At 49.0% G+C, this 22,624-nt stretch overlaps 1 protein-coding gene across 3 annotated transcripts in view; it reads right to left on the bottom strand.

Moving 5' to 3' along the window:
* The window catches only part of MBTPS1 (membrane bound transcription factor peptidase, site 1), a 51,119-nt gene extending 28,958 nt beyond the window's left edge, over positions 1–22,161 (bottom strand). Inside the window, exons 1-9 of one of the 3 annotated variants that reach the window (XM_036104897.2) lie at positions 22,003–22,138; positions 18,396–18,479; positions 9,993–10,484; positions 9,096–9,353; positions 6,142–6,345; positions 4,401–4,511; positions 3,868–3,977; positions 2,259–2,375; positions 1,782–1,849 (exon numbers count right to left, since the gene is read on the bottom strand). In XM_036104897.2, the coding sequence (XP_035960790.1) occupies positions 1,782–1,849; positions 2,259–2,375; positions 3,868–3,977; positions 4,401–4,511; positions 6,142–6,345; positions 9,096–9,353; positions 9,993–10,155 (1,031 nt within the window). In that variant the 5' untranslated portion in view covers positions 10,156–10,484; positions 18,396–18,479; positions 22,003–22,138. Of the gene's footprint in view, positions 1–1,781; positions 1,850–2,258; positions 2,376–3,867; positions 3,978–4,400; positions 4,512–6,141; positions 6,346–9,095; positions 9,354–9,992; positions 10,485–18,395; positions 18,480–22,002 lie in introns of those variants that run through there. The other 2 variants (XM_036104896.2, XM_036104901.2) reach the window with 2 other exon arrangements.
* Between the last annotated feature and the right edge of the window lie 463 nt (positions 22,162–22,624).

Genomic DNA, 22,624 nt, shown 5'->3' with positions numbered 1-22,624 from the left:
AGTTCCCCAACTACGGCTGCAGGCCCAAGCGGGCCCGCCACCTGTCCGCGTACATCCCCTTTTCCCAGAACAGCCACGCCCACTCGTTGACACACGTCCAAGGCTGCTTTTCCGTTGCAAGGGCAGGTGAGTGCGGACAACAAACACCACACAGCTTGCAAACTCTAAAATATTTACTATCTGACCCTTTGCAGAAAAAGTTGGCTGGCTCCAGGATGGAGTAGCGAGGACCTTAAAAACCAAAAAAAAAAGAAAAAAAAAAAATGTGCATCTAATTTAATTAGGCAATGACGACCTACTGCAGATTCTTGAATAAGAAAACTGCTAGAATCTGTCTGAGGAGCAGAACAGAAACAAGGGAAGAGAAGAGCTACTACTTCCAAGGGCTCAGTATTGGAGAGCCTTCCCTCTGCTGTCGAAGGTCTCCCTTGCAAGTGCCACCCAGGGTGGCCTCATGCCCACTGTGACAGACAGTGAGGCCGAGGCCCAGGGATGAGAGGGCCCCAGGGCCTGCGCTCTTCCCACAGCAGTGACCTTACACCATCCAGGCAGGGAGACAGGCTGGAAAGCTGATGGACAGTCTGGGGACTCCGGACTGAGGGGGGACCAGAAATGGGAGAAGTGGCCGAGGGGGGAGAAACACATGAAAGGGGCAACGAGACAGCTTGGTACCTGGGGCCCCCCACACGTCACAGCAAACCCAGCACCGTGGGCCCCTTACAAGGAGACAGGATCACTAACCACGATCAGGCTGGAAGCACGGCTGCCAGGATGTGCAGCTCCGGACCTACACAGACAGTAATCTCCTAGAGCTCAGCCCAACCCTGGGCCCTGGGCCCCCTGTGTCAGTCCGTCAGTTGAGAACCCGTCCTGCACGCCTGGGGGCGTCACTGCATGACGCAGCGAGCAATTCTGAAGGCCCAGGCACGTGCTCGTCTCTCCCCGCTGAGCTGCAGAGTAGTGAGCACAGTCTGCGTCTCCTTCCCCTCTGTGGTTACCTCATACCCTGTCACAGCACTGAACTACACACGTCCTGGGGACCCAACAAGGGAGGATGACACATATCCTGCCGCAAAAGCATTTCAGCACAAGAGATGACTTACACGCGTCACCTACAGAATAAGAATCAGAGCCGCAGGTGAAAGAAGATCAGGGTCTCTAACCAGACACGAGCTCAGGGCCTATACCGCAGTGACCGATGTTTCACATCTCATGCTGCTTTAGTTCACCATGACGACCAGCACAAAGGGGCATTTCTGTGACCGCGTTCTCTCTGCTTCCCTCCATCTGACCCCACCCGTCAAGCCTGCAGACGCCGGCCGGGTCTGTTACACGGCCCACACTTTCCCCTCCACCAGCCCTGCTGCATCTGCACCTCGTGCTTCCCAAGACGACAGCACCTCAGCCCGTACACCGTCTCACGCCCGGGCCTCGCACAGTGGGTCTCAGTAAGTACTGTGCGATCCGTTTATTTCTAGCAGGTTTACTTTCCTGATGTCAGAAAAAAAAAAGGGGGGGGTGAATAAAAACTGTAGGCCTTCAAACTACTGTTTACAGCAAACTAAAAAATAATAAATAAAAAATTAAGCAGAAAAAGGCTGGCCTGAGCTGACCAGTGAGGCGGGGGTGGTGGGCACTGGCTCATTTCACAGTCTGGCTGGCTGTGTGTGGAATGCTCCCGTGACATAGTCTGAGACAGACACAGAGACAGACGGACAACAGATCTGCAGTTACTTCAAGGGGAAAAGCCCCTCTAAGTCATCCCTAGGGGGAATACTCACCCATAAAGAGGCCCGTCGTTGCCAATAGCAGAAACCATGATTACGTTGTTAGCCGTTAATTCCCACACCTACAGGATTAGCAAACATTTATTTATGGAAGTGTACCACTCTCAATCACATACAACTGTCCAAAAGTAACTACACCTTCTAAAAAGACTTCTAAAGAAAGAAGGGTGACCTTGAAAAGGTAACACTAGATCATGGGCACGGACGTTTGCCAACCAGCGTGTTCATCGGCGCTGACCAAACCCAGGATTTGGGGCCTTGAAGCGCACAGAGCAGAGCCCGCTCTCTGCGCAGGTTCAGAAACGCGCCATTTGGAGAAGGAACCAGGATGTGCTGCTCCCAGTGCAAGTCGCCAAAGCTCACGCCCTTACCCATTGTTGCGACAGGCCACCAGCGCACCGGTGATGAAGCGCAGAGAGCAGAAGCTCTCACCAGGAGCGCCACCGTCCTTTGTGCGGGAACACGACCAACCTTGTCAACGAAGGGATGGTCCATGAAGTCGGGGCCGCCGATGCTGAGGTTCAGCACATCCATCTTCTTCAAGATGGCGTAATTGAAGGCGTCCAGGAACCAGGAGGTGTAGGATACCTAGTTAATTGCGAAACACGACTTTAGGGGTTTTAGTGAAAGTCTCAAAGGGCTACAACCCAGTTTATGTCTCTAAGGGTAGAGTATAGCCTCTTAAGCAGCATAATGTATTAACTAAAATTTCAGAAACGAAAACCCGGAAAAAATAATGCTCCGAAATGTAAAGTATACACCCAGAAATTCTAGGTCCCTGCAGCTGGACTCGAGGGACAGCCGTGCTGTGGGGGCTCTCTCCAGGCCAGACATACAGTGCCTCACCCTCAAGTGTACCTTCCGGGGTGGGGTGAACCCCCACACCTCTCACTGCCCTCCTTAAAAGGATTTATCACAAGACACTTCCCTTTCAGTTGAAAGTTTCTGCACAGTTTACTGTATTTGCCTAATATTCTTCATCCTAAACGACTGACGGGTAAACGGCATCAATAAAAGTTATCTCATAGAATTATTTCTCTGATGTTCAATTCCCCCCAGTTTCCTGACAGCTGAATCACCTTGTGTATAACACCACTCAGAAGTTTTTATAAAATATACAATTAAACTTACAGCAAAAACAGGATCAGTGCAATATTTAAGAATTATGTTTTTAAAGGCTTTTACAGATAAGACAAGTTTGTTTCCTTGTATAGGCAAATATAGGAGGAGGGGGTACAAGAAATTAAGAAACTATCACACTGGAGACATGAGGAAGTAAGGTGAGTCCCTGCTAGATGGGGACAGCGTTGGGGGAATTATCCTCGTGTTGCCTTTAGATATTTTTGAACCGTGCACTATCTGTAAAAAATTAAATTTAAAAAATAAATAACAGGACCCTCCCCTTTTCTATGAGTAGTTATGAAAAGCTAGGGAACAGGGCCGGGATCCCACACTGCCCAACGTGACACCACGTGGTACAGAGGCAGCCCTCAAGCCCATCACAGCCCAGGAGGGGTGGCAAACACACCAACTCGAGATTCTTCTCGTGTGTGAAAGCACCAGAAATGTGCCCGTGACGTGCGGGCAGGCCAGGAGGACAGGAAGGAATGAGATGGGAGGGAGCCTGCTGCGCAGTGCCCTGGGGTGGGGTCTTCAGGGTCCAAGTGAGGCTGATGGGGGGGGGTGGCGAAAGGGCGAAGCCACACAGAGGGGCCGTGGAGGGACAGCGTGGCACGTGTGGGATGCCAGAAGCAGCTCAGCATCGAGGAGGTGTGCTGCTTTTCTTTTTTTTTTTTTTTTAAGATTTTATTTATTTGCGAGAGAGAGAATGAGAGAGAGAGAGCACATGAGAGGGAGGAGGGTCAGAGGGAGAAGCAGACTCCCCGCTGAGCAGGGAGCCCGATGCGGGACTCGATCCTGGGACTCCAGGATCATGACCTGAGCCGAAGGCAGTCGCTTAACCAACTGAGCCACCCAGGCGCCCGGCGTGCTGCTTTTCAATGAATGTGTTCTCCAAAGTTTTACTTTTTCATGTTTCAATGTCAACTCCTTAAGTTTCAGGGGTCCTCAAAACACCTACCTGGTTATTGGTAAAGACCCTGAAAATATGAAGTTCCGCATCTGGAGCAAACCCCTGGCATTCCCGCATGCTGGCTATCACACCTGCCACAAAGGTGCCGTGGCCCAAACCTGCTGACCACAAGGAGAGAAGTCACAGAACGGAGCGATAATGTGCGCCTAGATGCAACACTTCAAACCACCAATTCAAACAGCCTCGTTCTTGAGCCCCGGATGAGGAAGCTGCACTGCCCCTGCACGGTCTCCCACCCAGAGCCCACGCCCTGGCTGCCCCGGTTCTGGGCCTCGCACCCCCGCCCCTCTCAAACTGGGAGGTCAGCGCTCCTCCACCAGGCAGCCCTCTCTCCTCAAATGCTACTTCCTGACATCCTGAGACAGACAAGCTTCTGCCCAAAGGAACAGTGGACTTGTCTCGGTAACAGCCCTGCATGACTGTGTCATCATGAGCATCCAGAAAACTGCACTCTGAACCCATAAAACTGGGGACAGGAGCAAGGTTCAGAGACCGGGTCACACCACAACATTGCCACCCACCGTCGTCCAGCGTCCGCTCATTGGTCCAGTTGGTTCTCTCCTTCACATTTTTGAAGTGGGGATGCTTCTCGCTCAACCCAGTGTCAAAAACAGCAACCCTTACGTTAGCACCTTATTCCAAAAAAAACAAGCAAACACAATCATGTTTGGAGAAATCACCTTTTTGGATTTTGTCTATAAAACACATTCCTCCTTGGGACCTGTCATGGAGGCCCAGAGCCTGCCCAACGTGCACGCGTTAGGTCAGGAGCTCCGGGGCCCTGGCCGAGCCAAGAAGAGGAAAAGACTGGGAGACTGGGACAGATGCCATCATGTGCTGCTAAATAAGACCTGAGGCTATAGGGGAAATCTCCTGGGACACCCCTCACCTGTCACCAGTGCTCAGTCCTCCACATGGGAGTGATCTACCCCCTTCTGGTAACTTCCCCCACATCTCCCTCCCCTCATCTCTGTAGAGAGGCGCTATGGAACGAAGGGCACCAATAAAGAACACACCCCCGGGAGAGGGGAGACCATTCCCATGCCTTCCCTCCGACGCTGCTCATTAATAACCTCTGCACACGGGCTGCCAGCAACATGTGGGGATAAGGGTACAGTAAGGAAAACCAGTACGCTCTACACCTTGCTATAATAAGGAGTCTATTTCAGTTATAAGCCAAAAGCTATGTGCACCAATGTCAAGACTGACATTGCCAGATCAAGAAATTCTAGAAAACATGTAGAAAAATCCAAGACACTTGTATTATTTAACAGCTAACAGATGTCACGAAGGTGGGGTCTTTCTGGTGTGAGAGTTGTGTTCACGTGTCAATACTATGTTAAATAATCAATTACACTGACCAAACTATCAGAACATACTGCTTACATTTAAATAATGGACACAATCTCAAAAGCCACTTGGTTTGGGGGGGAAAGAAAATGCTTTTCTGCTTAGAGAATTTGCTTTGTGAAGAGTTCTCGCCCTGAAAAGATAAAACCATGAGGTGATAACCATTTTAATGAAACATCAGTCCACCAGGCACGAAGAGTTCAAGTGTCTCGGACCTTCTGCAGGGCGCGGGCTAGGGAAATCAAGGGAGAGGTATGGGTCTCCCAGGCTAGCGGATGCGGGCGAGGACCCCGAGACCAGCTGAGATGGACAGGGGTAGGGTGGGGAGGGGCTAGAGAAACTGGCTTCCGTTTGGGGTGGGGTACAAACCTTCACAGTAGTTATGACAGCGATGTTCTGCCATGATGCATCAGTCAGGAAAAGTACCTTATTGGCTGTTTTATTTCCTAGGATATGGTCATGAATACCATCCCCTGCTCTGAAACTCATGATCGACGGTGCACACTCTGTAACTCAGCCATTCTGCACAGAGCTCCACACTCAAGGGAAAGACTCATTTTCACATTCTCTCTTCAAAGTAACCATCTCTGCACTTGATCTCATTCCCTGTGTCACCTACGTGTCGAGAGGAGAGAAATGCTCCATCTACCCCCTAACCTCAGAAATGATACAGAAAGACAGAAAAGGTGCAGAGCATGAAACAATCTCAAAAGGCACAGAAACAGAAACAGATGCCCAGCACAGCGGAAGTCAAAGGCGGGCGGGGGGGGGGGGGTGGCTGCCGGACGTGTCCAGCTCCACACGAGCAGAAGCACAGGTGCCTGAGGCCTGTGGCAGCAGCACTAGGCACCCGAGACGGAGGGGCGCCCCGGCCACCAGGCCCCACGTGGCTCCTGGGCGAACAGCACGCACCTGTGTAACCCATCTGCCAGAGCACGTCCGCCTGCAGGGTCTGGGCGACCTGGCGTGGGATGGCTCTCAGCAGCCGTCTACTCGAATGTCTCCCGGTAGCGTGCCAGAAGCCGGAGCCCAGGGAGAGGCTGGCTCTTCGCAGGGGACGGGATGACTGCCACTTCTGGCTCCACCGGGTGTCGTTACAGGGCGCTACGGGGTCCGCTAGAGCCAAGGAGAGACAGATGAGAAGCGGAGCGGCACGGGGACAACCCGACCCGTCAGGGAGAGCACCCATTCTGGAAAGAGCGCCAACTACCCCTGAAACCCTGGGTGACGGAAGGGAGGCGGTTCTCGCCCCTGCCAGACGCCTTTCTCCAGGCAGTTACACCCACAGGACATCACTTAGCTATCATCATTATTCCCAAAGAGTCCTCTACTTGGCATTTCCTAACTGACGGAAGGCAGAGAAGGACTGGCAAAATAACCACTTTTAAAGAAAGAAAGTCAATCGTGCCTAAAGCTGAAGAGAGGAGAAATGCCTGATTTTTCACCAGCAACTTGTTCTCACTGAACCAAAAGGGTTAAACACAACGACGACAACAGAACAACAAGGAAGCACGTGGCCACCGAGTGATGGCGACGTGTCACAGCACTGGGTGCTGGGACAGAAAAGGGCATGTTAACCCACCACACCTGTCTCTGGTCCAACAGCAGCAGGACCTTCTTCCAACTGTACAGTGCTCACTACTCTCAACATGCTTTCCAAAAGCAGAAGAGCTAGAAAGGAGTCGGGGGGGGTGTGGGTCTGAAGGCGACGAACTGCGTCTTCTCTTGACCCTGCGGGGGGACCGCGGGCTGCGCTCACATCAACACCTGCCAAGCTGCACTGACAACCACGAATTCCGTTAGCTGTAAGTACCTTACTTTGTTAAAAATGGAAGGAAAAAAGCAAAAGAAACACAAGAGTAGTCCTTACCTTCCAGGACCATGCTATCACGAAGAAAAACTACATCTCCAATCAGTTTTGAGAAGAACACACCTGTGCTCCTACTACTGAAATTCTGTCTCTAAAGCAAAAGACTATCGTTTATTCCCGTCTTACCAGGCTTCCCCATGAAAAAGCACAGGGACCTGGGAAAACAGTCATGTCAATTCCATTAAGTAATTATTTGCACAGACCAAGTGAAGTTATTCTGCGCTGAACCCGCCATGTTGACTCTGTTCTTTAAGTCAACAGCGGGGGACATACTGGGGGTGCTGACGGGAGAGTGGTACTGACGACACGCGAGGGTCTGCTCCGTCGGCCTGAAGCGGACCAGACTACACCGAAGTCATGAGCTCGGCTCTCTAAGAGCAGTTCAGAAAAACTAGAGAGTACTGGAAGGAAAGCAGTTAAAATGGTGAGAGGGCTTGAACCCGTGTCGTGTGAGGGACAGCTGAAGGACCTGGAGAGAAGAATCTGTCAAGGGGGACACCGTGGATATCTTGACAGTATCTTTAAACACTGTCTTGAGGCAAACAGGTTGGCTCTGTCTTCCAGCCTGTGGACAGAGCCAGGGATGGGAGCCAGGGTGCGACAGGCTCCAGCCAAAATAGAGTAGAGCCTTCTCACAAACACAGCCAGAGAAACAAGCAATATTTAACGTCTATTTACACCCTAAAAACTCTGCTAAGCTCTTACACTTGCACTATCTTATATCATCTTTGTGAGAACCCTAGGAGGTAGGTAGCATTATCTCCATTTTTCGGACAGGAAAAGATGAAGCTTACAGGAAAGCGGCTCAGCACACGAGGTGGCAGATGGCGACAAGACGGACCGGGCCCGTCAGCAGTGCGCCACGTCCTCAGGGCGCGTCAGGCACATGTCTGACAGCCATGGTGTGGAGTGTAGAGAAAGGAGCCCAACCTGAGATTCCAGGATCGCTGTGCTAAAATTAGGCACTTCCATGTTTCTTAAAATGTCCTGGGGCTCTTTATGATAAAAAAGTAAAATAAAAAAGCACAATGCTAAGCCATTTACCTAGCTAAGTGTACAAGGTCTGGTTTGGTTTGATCTTCCTGGACTGTTTTTAAAGAGAAAAAGCATCACAGAACATCCTGCCCGACACAGAGAGCTCTGAGGAAGTCAGACCCCTGACCTCTGCGGAGCCTCCAAGGGCGGGCTTGTCACACTATGCAAATTAGCTCGGCCTCCCCGGGCGCCCTCCCCGAACCTCAGAGGCTCTCAGGCCTACTACCTGACAAAGGGAGAAAAGGAAAACTTTATTGCTCTTTCCTTCCAGGGAAAAAAAATGACAGTAAATAACAGACCTGGCAATTTGTTACCCTAGTTTATCACAAATGGGAAAAAACCTTTTCTCTAGTAATAAGCATGCTTCGGAAAATGTTAAGTAATAAATATGCAATTTATTATTTAAGGATAAACTCTACCCTGACAAGCCCAAGTTGTAAAGAAGGGGGAAAGAATGAGCCCTCAGGCTGGAAGAACAATCACATGCCTTCCACCCTCACACCTACACAGCCTGTGACTGAAACAGGCCCAGGGGGGCAGGACTGCACATGGTCAGAGGCTCTCAGAAAGACAAAACGAAACCCACACAAAGGATGTTCTACAAGATGCCTTAAAAATAAAAACACACGCTGACAGACGCACAGTGCAACCAGAGGAAACTCAAAGACCCCGACCTCTCCGAGGAGCCTGGGTGAAAACCACCTGCAGCAGAGACGAGCATCACCACCGTCCCCTACTGCAAACTTGCAGATTTTTCCCACCAGAATAGCACGAAGCCTGTTGTTAGTTTTTTAAACTCCTGGCAAGAAAACGTTCACAACTGATGAAACTAGATGAAGGGACTTGCGTGTTGACTAAGCCCCTTCTCGGCAGCCTGTGTGAACATGCACATTCTCTCTCTGAACCCCAGCGAAGCAGATGAAGCAGACTGACAAGCGGAGCCCGCCATCACAGTACTCACACTCTGCGTACTTGAGCGAACGGAAGACTTTCCGCTGGGGTGTCACCCGCTTGATGTTGGGATGATCTTCAAGTGTCAGCAGCCCCACTTTCTGTTTTTCTTTTATCTGAATCACCTCAAAATCACTAGGGTAGTCACTGGATGGGTTGTTTCGAGGAATGATTCTCCAATTGTCTATTTCACTGCTCTTCAGGGCACTCGAAATAAAAGAATTTCTAGCTTTGGCTGTAAAGTATCCATTGAAAGCCACGATGTATTCTGAAATCAATGACCACAAATAAAAATAAGAATTTATGTCCCTGTATTGTAACATAAGGATGTATCCACTCTCAAATTTCCCTGGTAAAAGAAAACTTACAGATCCTAAAACCTACAGTAGAAGGAGCAGTAAACCAAGACTGGTTTAAAGGCCCTAAACAGCCATTTCCAGAGCGCTGAGTTAAAATGATCTGTATGAGTCCCCTGATCACAGAATACATCACTTAAAATCAGATACCTGTGCTATTTTTCAAAAAGCAAAAATTAACAGAAGTTTGAATATATGGCAAAGAAATGCACGTAACTTTTTCAAATAGGAAAAAGGGATTCAGAAGGAAAGGCTCAGTTTTATTTTACTGAGCATTCCGCACCTCCCAACTCCCCACCCTCCGCGGCTGCAATGGTACCTGTCCCAGAGAATCAGGTTTTAGGGAAGTAATTCAGAATGCCAACGTCCTTGCTTCACAGAAGCTACCTATCTTGGGAAAACCAACTTTAGCAGAGTGAACATCTAAGCGCCGTGCACTCACCTCATATGAAATGTATCACAGAAAAGAGGGCAATGTCTTTTTTGGCAAAAGCTAATATTTAAAATTAAGTTTTTAAAAAATGGGGGGGGGGCTAAAATAATATCATTACCATATTCCACAACCGTTGAGGAGAATTCCACCTTCAATGTCAGGTGGGAACAGCCAGGGCACGGGGCCTTTTCGAAAGACTTCTTCTCCAATCTGTCACCCAGATGTTTCTTCCCACAGAGCAAAACCACTAGCAGAAGCAGCCAGATGTTGACAAGCTTCATGGTCCTAAGTGAATATGGTCATAAAATCGCATAAATTCAAATCGCACTTTTTTTCTTTCTTGATTATAAGTTAATTTTTGTTTCGGCCAAAAGCTGAAACATTATTGATCAGCCATTTTACAGTCTTGTCCAACGTAAATAAAAGTTAAATTTCATGGCCTTTTGTGGTTTGGCCTGGAAAGAGGCTTTCATTTCTTTCTTCGTTTCTTCTCCATCTTGGGCCTCGGGCTCCTGTCACTCTGGGCCAGACAACTGAGTCCTCCACTCCATCTGCAGCACAGAACCACAGTCCGGCAAGGCGGGCGGTCCCTCTGGGAGTTGTGAGCCGTCTACAAAACAAAGCGAGCCAGGCGGGAGTCAGTCCTGCGGGAGTCAGTCCTTCGGGAGTCAGTCCTACGGCAGTCAGTCCTTCGGGAGTCAGTCCTACGTGTACCGCAGGCCAGAGAGCCACACGGACGCCCCGTGAGAAGATGAGACAGACGTGCGGCTCTGGCACGAAACACCTGTCTTCTCTTTTAGTTACTCCTCACTTCTCTCCAGCAGAGAGAATAAGAGATAAGACGAAATAAGAAAGGTTAAAACAAATGAGAAAAACGGAGCAAACTGAGCATAACAATGCCAGGAATACTGAGCCCCCTAGCAGCCAGAGAGGGGGGATCACACTCCTGCACATCTGCCCCCCTGCTCTGCTTCGACGTCAGATTCTCGATTCTCATCATGTGCAACCCTTCATCTCCAGGGCTCTTCCCCAACAGCATTTGATTTATTTTTTAAGTAGGCTCCACACCCAGTGTGGAGCCCAATGCGGGGCTTGAACTCATGACCCTGAGATCAAGACCTGAGCTGAGACCAAGAGTTGGATGCTTAACCAACTGAGCCACCCAGGTGCCCTGCAACAGCAGTTTAATTCCTCATAAATTTTACCAACTCTTCAGGCAAAAGCTTGGTATATACATCCTCACTTTCTACCGTAAAATAATACCTAAGCACAAACTAATTTCCATGCAAGTCATATCCTTGCCACTTTCTTTTAGAGAAACTATGCTTTAAAATTATTCAAACTATTTTGAATATTTTCTGCCAATTCTATGAAGAGAACATAGAAGAGTTTACACAGTCATCAAATTTATTTTACATGAAGCCTGACCTTAAAGAAATCTAACCTGCTAAATAGGTTATAAAACCAGATTACCTCTTTACTGGAAGTAATACAAGAGAACAGTTTGTCAGATGCACTGCTGCCGAAGAAAAGTGTTATCTGAGTGTTAAATTACACACAGGCACAGATATCTTTCAAGTATGTGAATGGCAGAAAAATGATCATTCTTCCCAATGAAAAACAGAGCCGCAGTAGAACAAACAAACAAAACAGCGATGCTGCCTGTGGCCTATCCAGAAAAATCGGTTGCACTGATCCCACCAGAAACATAAATAATCCAGCAAGGGGAACACAAATCAATAAGACAGGACAGGCCTTACACTGCTAACTTGTTTCTAAAAAGAAAACACTTAGGACCAGGAGTTGACCCCCTTTAAAGAGAGGTACGGAATTATTAAAACCCTTTCCTCTGGCAGCAACTGGTGCTTTAGAGTAACAAGGACTTTGTGGTTTCTGGAACTATTCATATGTGCCTCTATTCACAGGAAAACACATAAAATATAAAAAAGTTTGAAAGGTTAATATTTAGGACTTCACTGCTGTAATAACACACGATCCTGAAAAGCAGGCCTTCTCCGGCACTAGGGACTAAGGCTGGTTGAATGGAGCTCATCAGATGGAAATGAAATTTTAGAAGTTATTTCCTATCAACACAAAGAACAACAATGAAAATGCCAACCACAAGAACAAAGAAATTAAAACCAAAGATCGGAACAGAAAGACCAAAGAAAGGCAACAGGGGACACCAAAAAAGCCACTCCAACATATTTCATGGCAATACGCTTGGGAGTGAGCCCCAATTTTTTCTGCTTATACCTGATATTTGCAGTAATGGGGTATCACAGAATATAATCACATGAAGCATATAGCTCACTTAATTATAGTATAAGTGGTCAAAGAAGATAAAGCTCACCACTGCTGAGAAGAGTTCTCATATTAAATGAACTTACAGTGAAAAAGATTTAAACAGGTCTCTCAATTAAGGCAAATTAAAAAAAAAAATAAAGGCAATCTCTTAAGCTCTTCTGCCTCAAGCTAAAGAATCCATGACATATTTGGGCTACATGTAACAAATATTACTGAGTGATACTGGTGAGCCAATCTTAGACCTAACTGTGTCAGATCGACTTTAATTAAACCTGTGCTTAATCTGCACACAGGCACGGACAGCGAGCTCATACCGCAGCCCGTGTGGAAGAGATGGCTGGCATTCTACAACTGATCCCCAGAGACGGACTTCGCAAGACAGAGAAATGGGAAGAAAAGGTTAGAGGGGTTTTAAACTTTAAAAATGCCCAAGATAATCAGCTCTCTCCCGAAGAGAAGATGTTTTAGGTTTTGGAAAAAAGGACACCGCAATATCCCTAAGACGTTCTACCTTAATTTATGCAATTAAATCATACAATTTTATATCGTGCTTACCAAGATTAAGGTGCGATCCAGCCAAGAGGCCGACTATAAAAGCAAACAGCTAAACAAAGCGCAGGAAGACACCGAAGAAGAGGCGCACACGCAGGGCCGGGATGCCGCACTGAGAGTTCTTCTGGGTGAAATGGGAGGCTTCTGCCGAGGAGGAGGAGGAGGAGGAGGAGGGGGAGGAGGAGGAGGAGGGGGAGGAGGAGGAGGAGGAGGGGGAGGAGGAGGAGGAGGGGGAGGAGGAGGAGGAGGAGGGCGCTCTGGCAGAGCCTGAGCCGGCAGAGCCGAAGTGCGGAAATACGGGGGGAGAAGGGGAGCAGCCTGAACACAGCTACAGCACAGCCAGAACCACACAGAACGTGCAGAGGACCAGCAAGTCCTCCGCACGAGGAGGGAGGCCATGGGGTGCCAACCTGGAGGCGGAAAGATGGTGGGAAGCAGGCACCTGGTGCAGGTGCGACCTCTGCGCGGGGCCCTCGGGAAGCAATGGGAGTGAGGTGCGCAGAGATGATCCGGAGCCCGGCGGGGCTGCTGAGCAGCTCTGCTCCCAGGTCTGACTCCTTTACGGCGCCAGTCACAGAGCCAAGCACCAAGAGACGGCAGGGACACAGCAGCCAACAAAACCCAAGCCAAACCTCCGAGCTCACGGCGTGAGTGCGCGCGCGTGCGTGTGTGTGTGTGTGTGTGTGTGTGTGTGTGTGCAGAGGTGCCCCTTGAGCCTGGGAGGGGGCCTCTGAGGAAGGACCTGCGGAAGCAGGAAGCTGGCCAGGCCAGCTGGGCACAGTACCGGAGGCACCGGGAAGGGCGAGCCCAAAAGCCCGAGGCAAGGAACACGCCTGGTTTACGTAAGGAAAGCCAAGGGGCCAGTGTGGCTGGAGCAGGGGGAGGGAGGGGGAAAGCAGAAGGGATGGGAGAAGTGGGGGGAGGGCCTTGTAGGTCAGAGAAAGGACCTCAGCTTTCACTGCCAATGGGAGGCAAAGCAGGATCTGAGCAGAGGAGCGACCCCAGCTGGTCTGCACGAGAACTGGCTCGCTCTGGCTTCTGTGCAGAACGGGGCACAGGCAGACGCGGGAGGCCGACTGGACGGCTCCCAGGACGACTGGGTCGGGCCAGGCCAGGGCAGGAGGGGCGGTGAAGGGGGGCACGCGTCGGCAGTGAGACAATCCGCGGACAGCCAGATTTGGGGGGTGCACACCTGAGGAGCCAGGGACAACACTGAGGCCTTTCGTCCAAACACAGATGGCATCTGCCCCTGACAGAGACGGAGAAGGTGCAGGAAAAGCAGGTGCTGAGCTCTGACCATGTGAAAATTAGGGTAAGCATTAGCGCTGGGAAGGCATGGATCAGGGCAGAAAGGAACAGGGAGATCAAAAAAACACCAAAATCTGTGAGAAAGAGTTTCCATAACGAACAGCGGTCTGTTGAAAGGGCCACACACAAAAAGGCGAACAGCAGCCTGCCCCAAACTCCAAAACCACCAGTGGCTGGAAGACACCCTCAAGCAGAAAAGTCCCGTGGGGATAACGGGAAGGTTGGAAATAATGGGACAAGGAGACACCTCTCTGTCTGGTTTGGTTGTGGGTGACCTGCTTACATTCTAGGTTCTAAGAAGACACTTTTTACAAAGACCCATGGCTCCTAAAAAACTCTGACAAGGGATACTGAAGTTTCTATGGTTTCCCAATCCCAGAATAAGAAGGCTTCAAAATATAAATTTGCTTTGAAGAAAACAAAAATGCCACCAGGGGCACAGAGGCTGGTGAAGGATGCCACGGGCACCGAGGTCACAGGACAGGCCACTGCGCTGCTGGCCTGTTTTAAAGACAGCCAGTCCCCACTGACTTCTCTACTGGGACTTCAAAGGCACAGACCGCACCTCCCTCATCTAAACATCTACTCACCTGTGTCGACGATGGGTTACCCGCCCCCCCACCGGCTCTCACTACGCAAGGCAAACCTGCTGAGCACTGTCCCTGAGACAGCCTCACCATCGAGGCGCAAGCATGGAAGCAGCAATGCACACAGAGCGTGTAAATACAGACGCAGACATACACACATAGGAAAAGAAACATTTTAAACAAGAGCCCCGTCTTTCCTTTTCTTCCTCTCTTTCTGCATAATTTGGCCGAGGGCAAGAAGGCGCTGGTGGAGAGCCATGGTGGCCTGGTGTGGGGCGATGGCGCTTGAGAGGGCGAGGAAGGTGTGGAGCAGAGGCATCTGGTGAGGGTGTCGGGGCCTGAGTGGGGTGATGACCATGGAAGCGGGAAACTGAGCTGATCAAATAAATATTTACAGATAATGGGAAGCAGGTTTCTATTGTCAGAGAAGAAAGGCACAGGTATGAATAAGGAAAAAAACCTGAAAGATCCATGCAGGATCAGACTGAAGTTGGAAGTACTGGTGTGAACTCCAGGTTCTCCATATATGGGACAGATAGACATAAAAACAAACATGCAAGTGTGTATGTGGTACACACGCACACGTACATTTCCTAGCTGTCTACTGCAAGGACACGGGAGTAATGACAGCTCAACAGGAGGGAGCCCTCTAGAACCCAGAACTGGTTTCCTTTTTTCTTTTCTTTTTTAAGATTAATTTATTTATTTGAGAGAGGGCGAGAGAACATGCTCGCATGAGCAGAAGAGAGGGGGAGAGTAGGAGAGAAACTCAAGCAGACACTGTGCTGAACGCGGAGCCCAATGTGGGGCTCCATCCCACGACCCCGAGATCAGACCTGAGCCGAAACCAAGAGTCAAATGCTTTAACTGACGACACCACCCAGGCGCCCCCCAGAACTGGTTTTCTAAATGCCATTCTTCACTGCAAGGAACCATGCTCCTAGTTCCAGGTGAGTGGGCAGGTGAGTGGGCAGGTGAGTCTGGAACATCCTGTGCCAGAAAGTGAGAAAGCACTCAGAGAACAATGGGAGTGTGTCTGAGGAACACAGAGGCCAGCGTGGGACAGCCTAGCATCAAAATAATGAAAGTAACAGATGTTAACCCACTGCAGAAAATAAAAAATAAGAGTCCACAATAACATTTAAAACTAAGTTGAAAGCTTGAAGAAGAATGAGATTATTTACATAGGCCCGGAATGCCTCCCAAAAAAAAAAAAAAAAATCCTTATTTCCAAAGGGACAAGCTACTTCTCCTACAGCAGAGAAGCTTCACCAAGTTAACCAGCCAGGGGACAAACGGACCCAGACACACCGAGCAGATGACTGGAAGAGGCCGGCATCACTTGTGGGGTTCCTGCCAAAGATGCACAACCTGAATCACATCATGAGGAAACATCAGAACCCAATCAAGGGACATTCTTCAAAATAAACTGGCCTGTAATTTTCAAAACTACCAAGGTAATGAGAGCCAAGGACTGGCTGAGACACAGCTCCAGACTGAAGGAGACTCAGGAGACATGACCGGTAACTGAACTTGAGGTTCTCAACTAGATCCCTCTGCTGTGAAGACATTCCTGGAACAATTGGCAAACCTGAATGGGGCCCGCCTGGGATGACATAGCAGGGAGGTATTGGGACTCATTTCCTGATTTTGAAGGCTGTGCTTTATGTAAGAAGGACTCTGCTTGCAGGAAATGCCCCATGAAGTATCTAGGGATAATGGGTATCAGGTCTGCAACTTACTTTGAAATGGTTCAGAGGGGAAAAGGCTTTGTGCTGTTCTTGGAACCTTTCTGGTAGATTGAAACTGTTTCCAAAATATGTAAAAAAAAAGAAGAAGAAGAAGAAGTTGTTTTATATTTAGTCTCAGCTGCTAGGAATGAATGAGAAGGATGGAAGTATTAAATTTTAAAAAGTGGTGGGGAGGGCAATTTTAGGCTCTTTTCTGATACTCAGTCTGAGCTGCCCACTATGTGCACGACCAGACTACAAACCATGTCAGATACTCACACACACCAACTGTCACACAGAATGACATTCCAACAGCCCAAGAGATGTGACTGAGCTAGTCGAGGTGAAATTCAAACTAATTCTCCTTCTAATGAATTGACAGAACCCCTGAAAAGATTCATGGTAAAGTAAATTTCTGTTAAAACTGACTCCAGTGTTTCCACAATTTACATTAGATCAAGAAACTCCTTGAAAACAAGTATAACTGACATAGAACATCCTATTACCTTCAGGTGTATATCATCTTAGTGCTTGGATATTTTCACACACTGGAAGTGATCCTCCTGAGTCTGGTTACCATCTATCACCACACGAAGTTATAACAATGTAGTCTGTCCCTGACTTATTTATAACTGGAGGTCTGCACCTCCTAATCCCCTTCACCTATTTCTCCTGCCCCCCAACCCCTCCCCGCTCTGGTAACCAACAGTTTCCTGAACCTATCAGTCTGTTTCTATTTGTTTTGTTTCTTCATAAAAACCAAGTAACACTGTGAGAGACATAAACTGAGACACCAGTATAAAACACAAATCATGTTTAAGAATTCAACCCAATAAAATGAGGACTCTCATATGTTGTGAGTGAACGTAAATAAAACTCCTGTTACCTTTTAGAACAGTTATTTACCAATTTGTATTAAAAGCCTTAAAAATGGGGGCGCCTGGGTGGCTCAGTCGTTAAGCATCTGCCTTCGGCACAGGTCATGATCCCAGGGTCCTAGGATCGAGCCCCGTGTCGGGCTCCCTGCTCAGCGGGGAGCCTGCTTCTCCCTCTCCCACTCCCCCTGCTTGTGTTCCCTCTCTCACTGTGTCTCTCTCATGGAGCGTTTATTCTGTGGCAGTCGCTATTCTAAGCAATCTTCCCAACCTGTTACTAACCACCCCCTTTCCAGATGAAAACACAGAGGTGCCCACGGTGGCTCATCACCGGGCCTGGAGCCACGTGGCAGTGAGTGGGAAAGCCAGCTGGGAACCTGAGTAATCTGGCATGGAGGCCACCCTCTTAAGAGGCAGGTTACCCTGCTTTTCTAAAATCTTCCCTAGAGGGGCGCCTTGGTGGCATAGTCGGTTAAGTGTCCGACCCTTGGTTTTGACGCAGGTCATGATCTCGGGGTCATGGGATCAAGCCCTGTGTCGGGCTCCACACTCAGCCCGGGTCCGCTTGGTACTCGCTCTCCATCTCCCACAGCCCCTTCCCTCAGCTCACAAGCACACACATGCACGCACTCTCTTTTAAATCTTTTTAAAAAAATAAAATAAAATCTCCCCTAGAAATTCATTTCATAGAAGTGTGAATCTGAAAGCATACAATGATTTACACCCAAAGACTATAACCAGGAAAAATTAGAGAGTATCTAAATGTGCAATACGAGACTAGCTAACTGATTAACCAAAACTATGGAATGCTGTGTAGCAATTTCAAATTATGTTCCTCCAGAAGGCTGAATAATGGTCCCCCAAAGATATCCACATCCTCATCCCCAGAACCTGTAAATATTACTTTATACAGTCAAAGAGATTCTGCAGGTATGAGTAAACTAAGGATCCTGAGATGGGGAGAGTACTCTGGATTATCCGAGTGGGGCCAATGTAATTACGAGAGTCTGTATGAGAGCGAGGCACGCCCACTGAGCTACTCCCCCACTGACAGCAGGAGAGAGAGGACGGAAGCCGGAGGCCGAGGTAATCAGAGGGAGAGGCCAGGAGCCAAGGAACGCAGGTGCCCCTAGAAACCAAAAAGGGAAGGAAACAATCTCACCTGGAGCCTCCAGAAGGAATGAAGCCCTGCCGACACCTTGACGTCAGCCCAGTGACACTGATTTTGGACTACTGACCTCCAGAACTGTAAGATAATAAACTGGTGTTGTTTTAAATCACTAAGTTTGTAGAAATTTGTTAGAGCAGCCATAGGTCTTGAATATATTTCCCAAAGAATACGGGGAAAGGTTAATGCAATATTAAGTAAAACAGTTCACGGACAATGATCCAAATTTCGATTTTTAAATAATGTATCTATAGGCACAGGAGAAAAAGAAAAGGAAAAGACCTTTGCCACAAGGTAACAGTGGTCCTCTCTCTCAATGATATTAGTACAGGGAGTTACGGTCTTAGTTCTGGTCATTTACACTTTTACAAAGAGCCTGTTACACTTTCATAATTAGATAAAATAACTATTTAAGTACTTTAATAAACCTTTTATAGAAAAACAAATTTTCTGGTAACACAGTGGCACAAAGATTCAAAATATATTTAAGATTTAGGTTTTTTTAAATAAATTTTATTTATTTTTAAGTAATCTCTAAGATGCCTAACATGGGGATCGAACTCATGACCCTGAGATCGAGTCACACACCCCACCGACTGAGCCAGCCAGGCGCCCCAAAGATTTGGTTTTATCTGTACACACAGTAGGGCTTAAAAGGGATCTATTTCCTAGGAATTGTGCTTAATAATCTGTGTCTACCTTAGCGCTCCAGGCAAAGCTTTTCGCTCGTTAATTCTGAACAGGCTTATCATGTGCCGTATCACCTACTCACAGGGCCTAGCTAGAGCTGTTACTGGATCCACTGTTTACTGGATTTAATTTCTATAAATTCTTTATGTAGAAGACCTGGTGATCTTTCCATACAAAGGTACGCCCTAAAAGATGGTATTTGCACAATTATGGATTTTCTGTTAATAAGTATGCCTCTAATACAGGTGAAATCAAAACATATTTAACATCAAATACTAAATGGAAAATAAACAATTCAAACAATATATGCCAGGAAGAAGATTTAATGAGCTATGTTTTAAAAGGAGACCAAGTAGAGGAAATGTATTACCTGGGCAAACAACTGGTCTGACAGCTAACATTCCTGCAGCTCAGGTTCTTCTACTTTGCATTATAATAGAATATCACTCAGATTATAATTCTGAGTATAGCTAAAGTATATCTGAAATCATTTCTTTGCAAATAAGAACACAATTCAGGGGAGAGGAAATTACTTGTATCACCCCACAGTCATCTACTTTAGATACACCAGCTTTTTTAATGAACCTTTACTGAAATAGCTCCAGAGAAAATTGAACTGTGTTTAGGCCACAAAAGGGTAGCATTCAGTTCAATTACACTTTGGCTGTAAAAGTACCACTTTCATAACTAATTGCACACTGGGCAGTACTACCACTGGGTAATCAGCTAACATTTAAACGATGCCAGACCGCACTATCTTGAAATAAAGGTGTATTCTTCAGACTGACTGAACCATTCCTTCTGGCACATTCTGTCCATTAGCGGGACAAAACAAGTAATTCAGCCCAAAGAGTCAACAATGCCAGAGTGAAGAGGTGCTTGTCTACACTGTCCTTTACTGCCTGTTCTTTCACGGGTGCTGTGTCCATCTTCCTTATTCTCTTGATCCTTCAGGCATCCAGCGCTAGCTAGCCAGCCGCACGAGGCAGGCACCTCCAAACCCAGTACTTTCCTCAGTTTACTTGAAACTCATTTCCTTAAGCAAAGACATCGTCAAGATTAGTAAATCCAGGTAACAGATCTCTGCAGCACGTCAAAACTGATTAGGCCACAGGGAAGGGAAAATCGATGTGTCTGTTTTTACTACCTCCTTGGCCTGTCCCAGGCAAGATGCTGACGGAGACCAAAGTCCCCACCCAAATACCAAATGCAAGGTCTAGCCTCCCAACCTTAATTAATATTTCAAGTCACAAAGGGTTGGAGTCGTCAAGTTTTTCCAATGAAATACAAACAATATCTCAACTCTCCCCTGGTGCAAAGAGGCAGTTGCAAATCTCCCCCTAAAAACCCCACACAGGACACAGATGAAACCCAGGTGCAGTTTACCTAAGTGTTCACCCCTCCTAGCTTCTGTTACTCTATTTATGACACTTAACTGTGGCTGCCACACAAAAGAGGCAGTAGGTAGGGCAGAGCAGTAACTATCTACCACTAGAATGACAGAAGACGGAATCAAACGTGAATTTGAAGGGAATGCTAAAAATTTAGCTAGAAGAGATCCAGCTTGATCCCATGGGGCCCCATGTGCTGCAAAGACTCTGCAAGCACTAAACTAGAATTTCTCTTTTTTCATGGATACAACCAACTCTTGAATATGAGAGATGCATGGGGAGTGCAATGCAGAGGCTGAACGGGCAAGGGTCCCACTGAGGCCAAGCCCAGACACAAAGGCCACAGATGATCCCACCTCAATGAAATAATCAAAAGAGACAAGTCTGGGGAGTCAGAGAGCAGATTAGTGGTTGCCTGGGGCTGGAGTCAGAAATGGGTAGTGACTGAACATGGGCACTGGGGATCTTTCTGGGGTAACAAAAATGTTCTAAAAGTGGGTTGGTGATGACCGCACCAAAAAAAAAAAAAAAAAAACCACTGAATAAGTACACGTAAAACAGGTGAATTTTATGGTATGTAAATTTTACCTGAACAAAGCACTGACATAAAATATATATATATAACGTGTGCTGCAGATAAAAAAGAAAAGTTGGGAAGAATCAGTTCTCCAAGCTCCTCGCTCTTATACAAATGCAAACTGAGACCCTGCAGGGGGGTTGCTTACTAGCACAGCTAAGGCTAAAGGGCCACAGGAAAATAAATTCTACGGAGTTCAGCTCTGAGATCTTATGCTACTTTATTTCACTTGGAAGTGTCCTTCAGAACCTAAAGTATTTAACTTAATTTGCACAAATTGGCCAACATTCCCAGGAGCTCTCACCAAAACAAAGGGTAAACATCTTAATAAAAATGATATTGATAATCTATAATATAGCAGTCTTAGACCTAGTCTCAGGTAGCGCACACACGACAGGGCAAGGCAGGAGTCTCTCGGGCCCACCTTGCCGACGGGCTTCCTGCACTGCACTCCTGAAAATCGGGATGTTCAGCAGTGTGCTCAGACTGCGACAAGCAAAGAACCGAGGTCGCTGAAAATGTGATCCCGGAGCCCCTACGGGAGCCGGCCCGGAACCGTGGGTGCGCCGGGAAGCTGAGGGCCAGCGCCGGGGACACGGTTTCACTCCGTTGAAGTTTATTTCACGGGGAGAAAACGGTGAGGCTGAGCAAGCTAGCACCCCGCGTGAGCCCGGAGAAAGGGCCGGGCAGGGCCCCCCAGCCGCAGCCCGCCGAGCACGGCCGCACGCGCTGTTTCGGCTGCTGGAAAACGCCCGTCAACCCGTCCGCCGGTCTTCCCGTCTGTCCCCCGCCCCACGCTCCTGTGCGGCTCCCGGAGGATCCAGGGGCGCAGGGAGGCCCCGGCCCCGGCCGCCGCCGGCGCACACCCCCACCCTTGGGGCCTCGGGCGCGCGGGCGGCTGCACAGGTCGGCGGGTGTGGGAGCGAGCCTCCGCCTAACCTACCGGCTGCCGCCTCAAGCTCGGGTCCCGCGGTCCCGGGATAACGGCACCTCCACGGCGAACACGCTTCGCGTCTCCATTCGGGGCTGTTTACCCCCAACTCTCGCGAGACTGCACGACCGGGGCGGGGAGACCGACGGCTGGGAGTGCCGGGAGCGCCGGCCCCGCCGGCTGTGCGTCCCCTGCGTCCCCTGCGTCCCCTGCGTGGGCCTGCGTGCGCGCTCCGGACGCCGGGGGCCGCCGGGCCCGGGCCGGGCGGACAGACAAAGGTCTCGCGACACTTGCGGCCGTGGTGGGGGGGGAGGAGAGGGTGGCGGGGCTGGTGGGGGGGGTGGGCAGTGGCCCCTCGGGATGGTTGGACGTGGGACCCGAAAGCGGCCGCGCGGGGCCAGGGCCCAGGGATGACGATCCTGGCGGAACGGCCAGCATTTGCCGTAAACGCCCGAGAGCTCCCAGCGCAGCGCCCTCTTCCTGGGGCCCGACGGGGTCCGGATCCGGGGCCAGGCTCGGGCGGCACCCCCAGGCACGCACTTCTGCAAGCCTCTGCCCATTTGTCCGACGCGGCCGCCGGGCCGGGCCCGGGGACCCCCCCACTGGCGGGCGAAACTGCCGCCCCAGCCGCGCT

The sequence above is a fragment of the Halichoerus grypus genome, chromosome 15, assembly GCF_964656455.1.
Source record: "Halichoerus grypus chromosome 15, mHalGry1.hap1.1, whole genome shotgun sequence".
NCBI classification, from domain to species: Eukaryota; Metazoa; Chordata; class Mammalia; order Carnivora; family Phocidae; genus Halichoerus; species Halichoerus grypus.
Note: the sequence above shows the minus strand (reverse complement) of the source record. Positions and strands in the feature narration are given on the sequence as shown.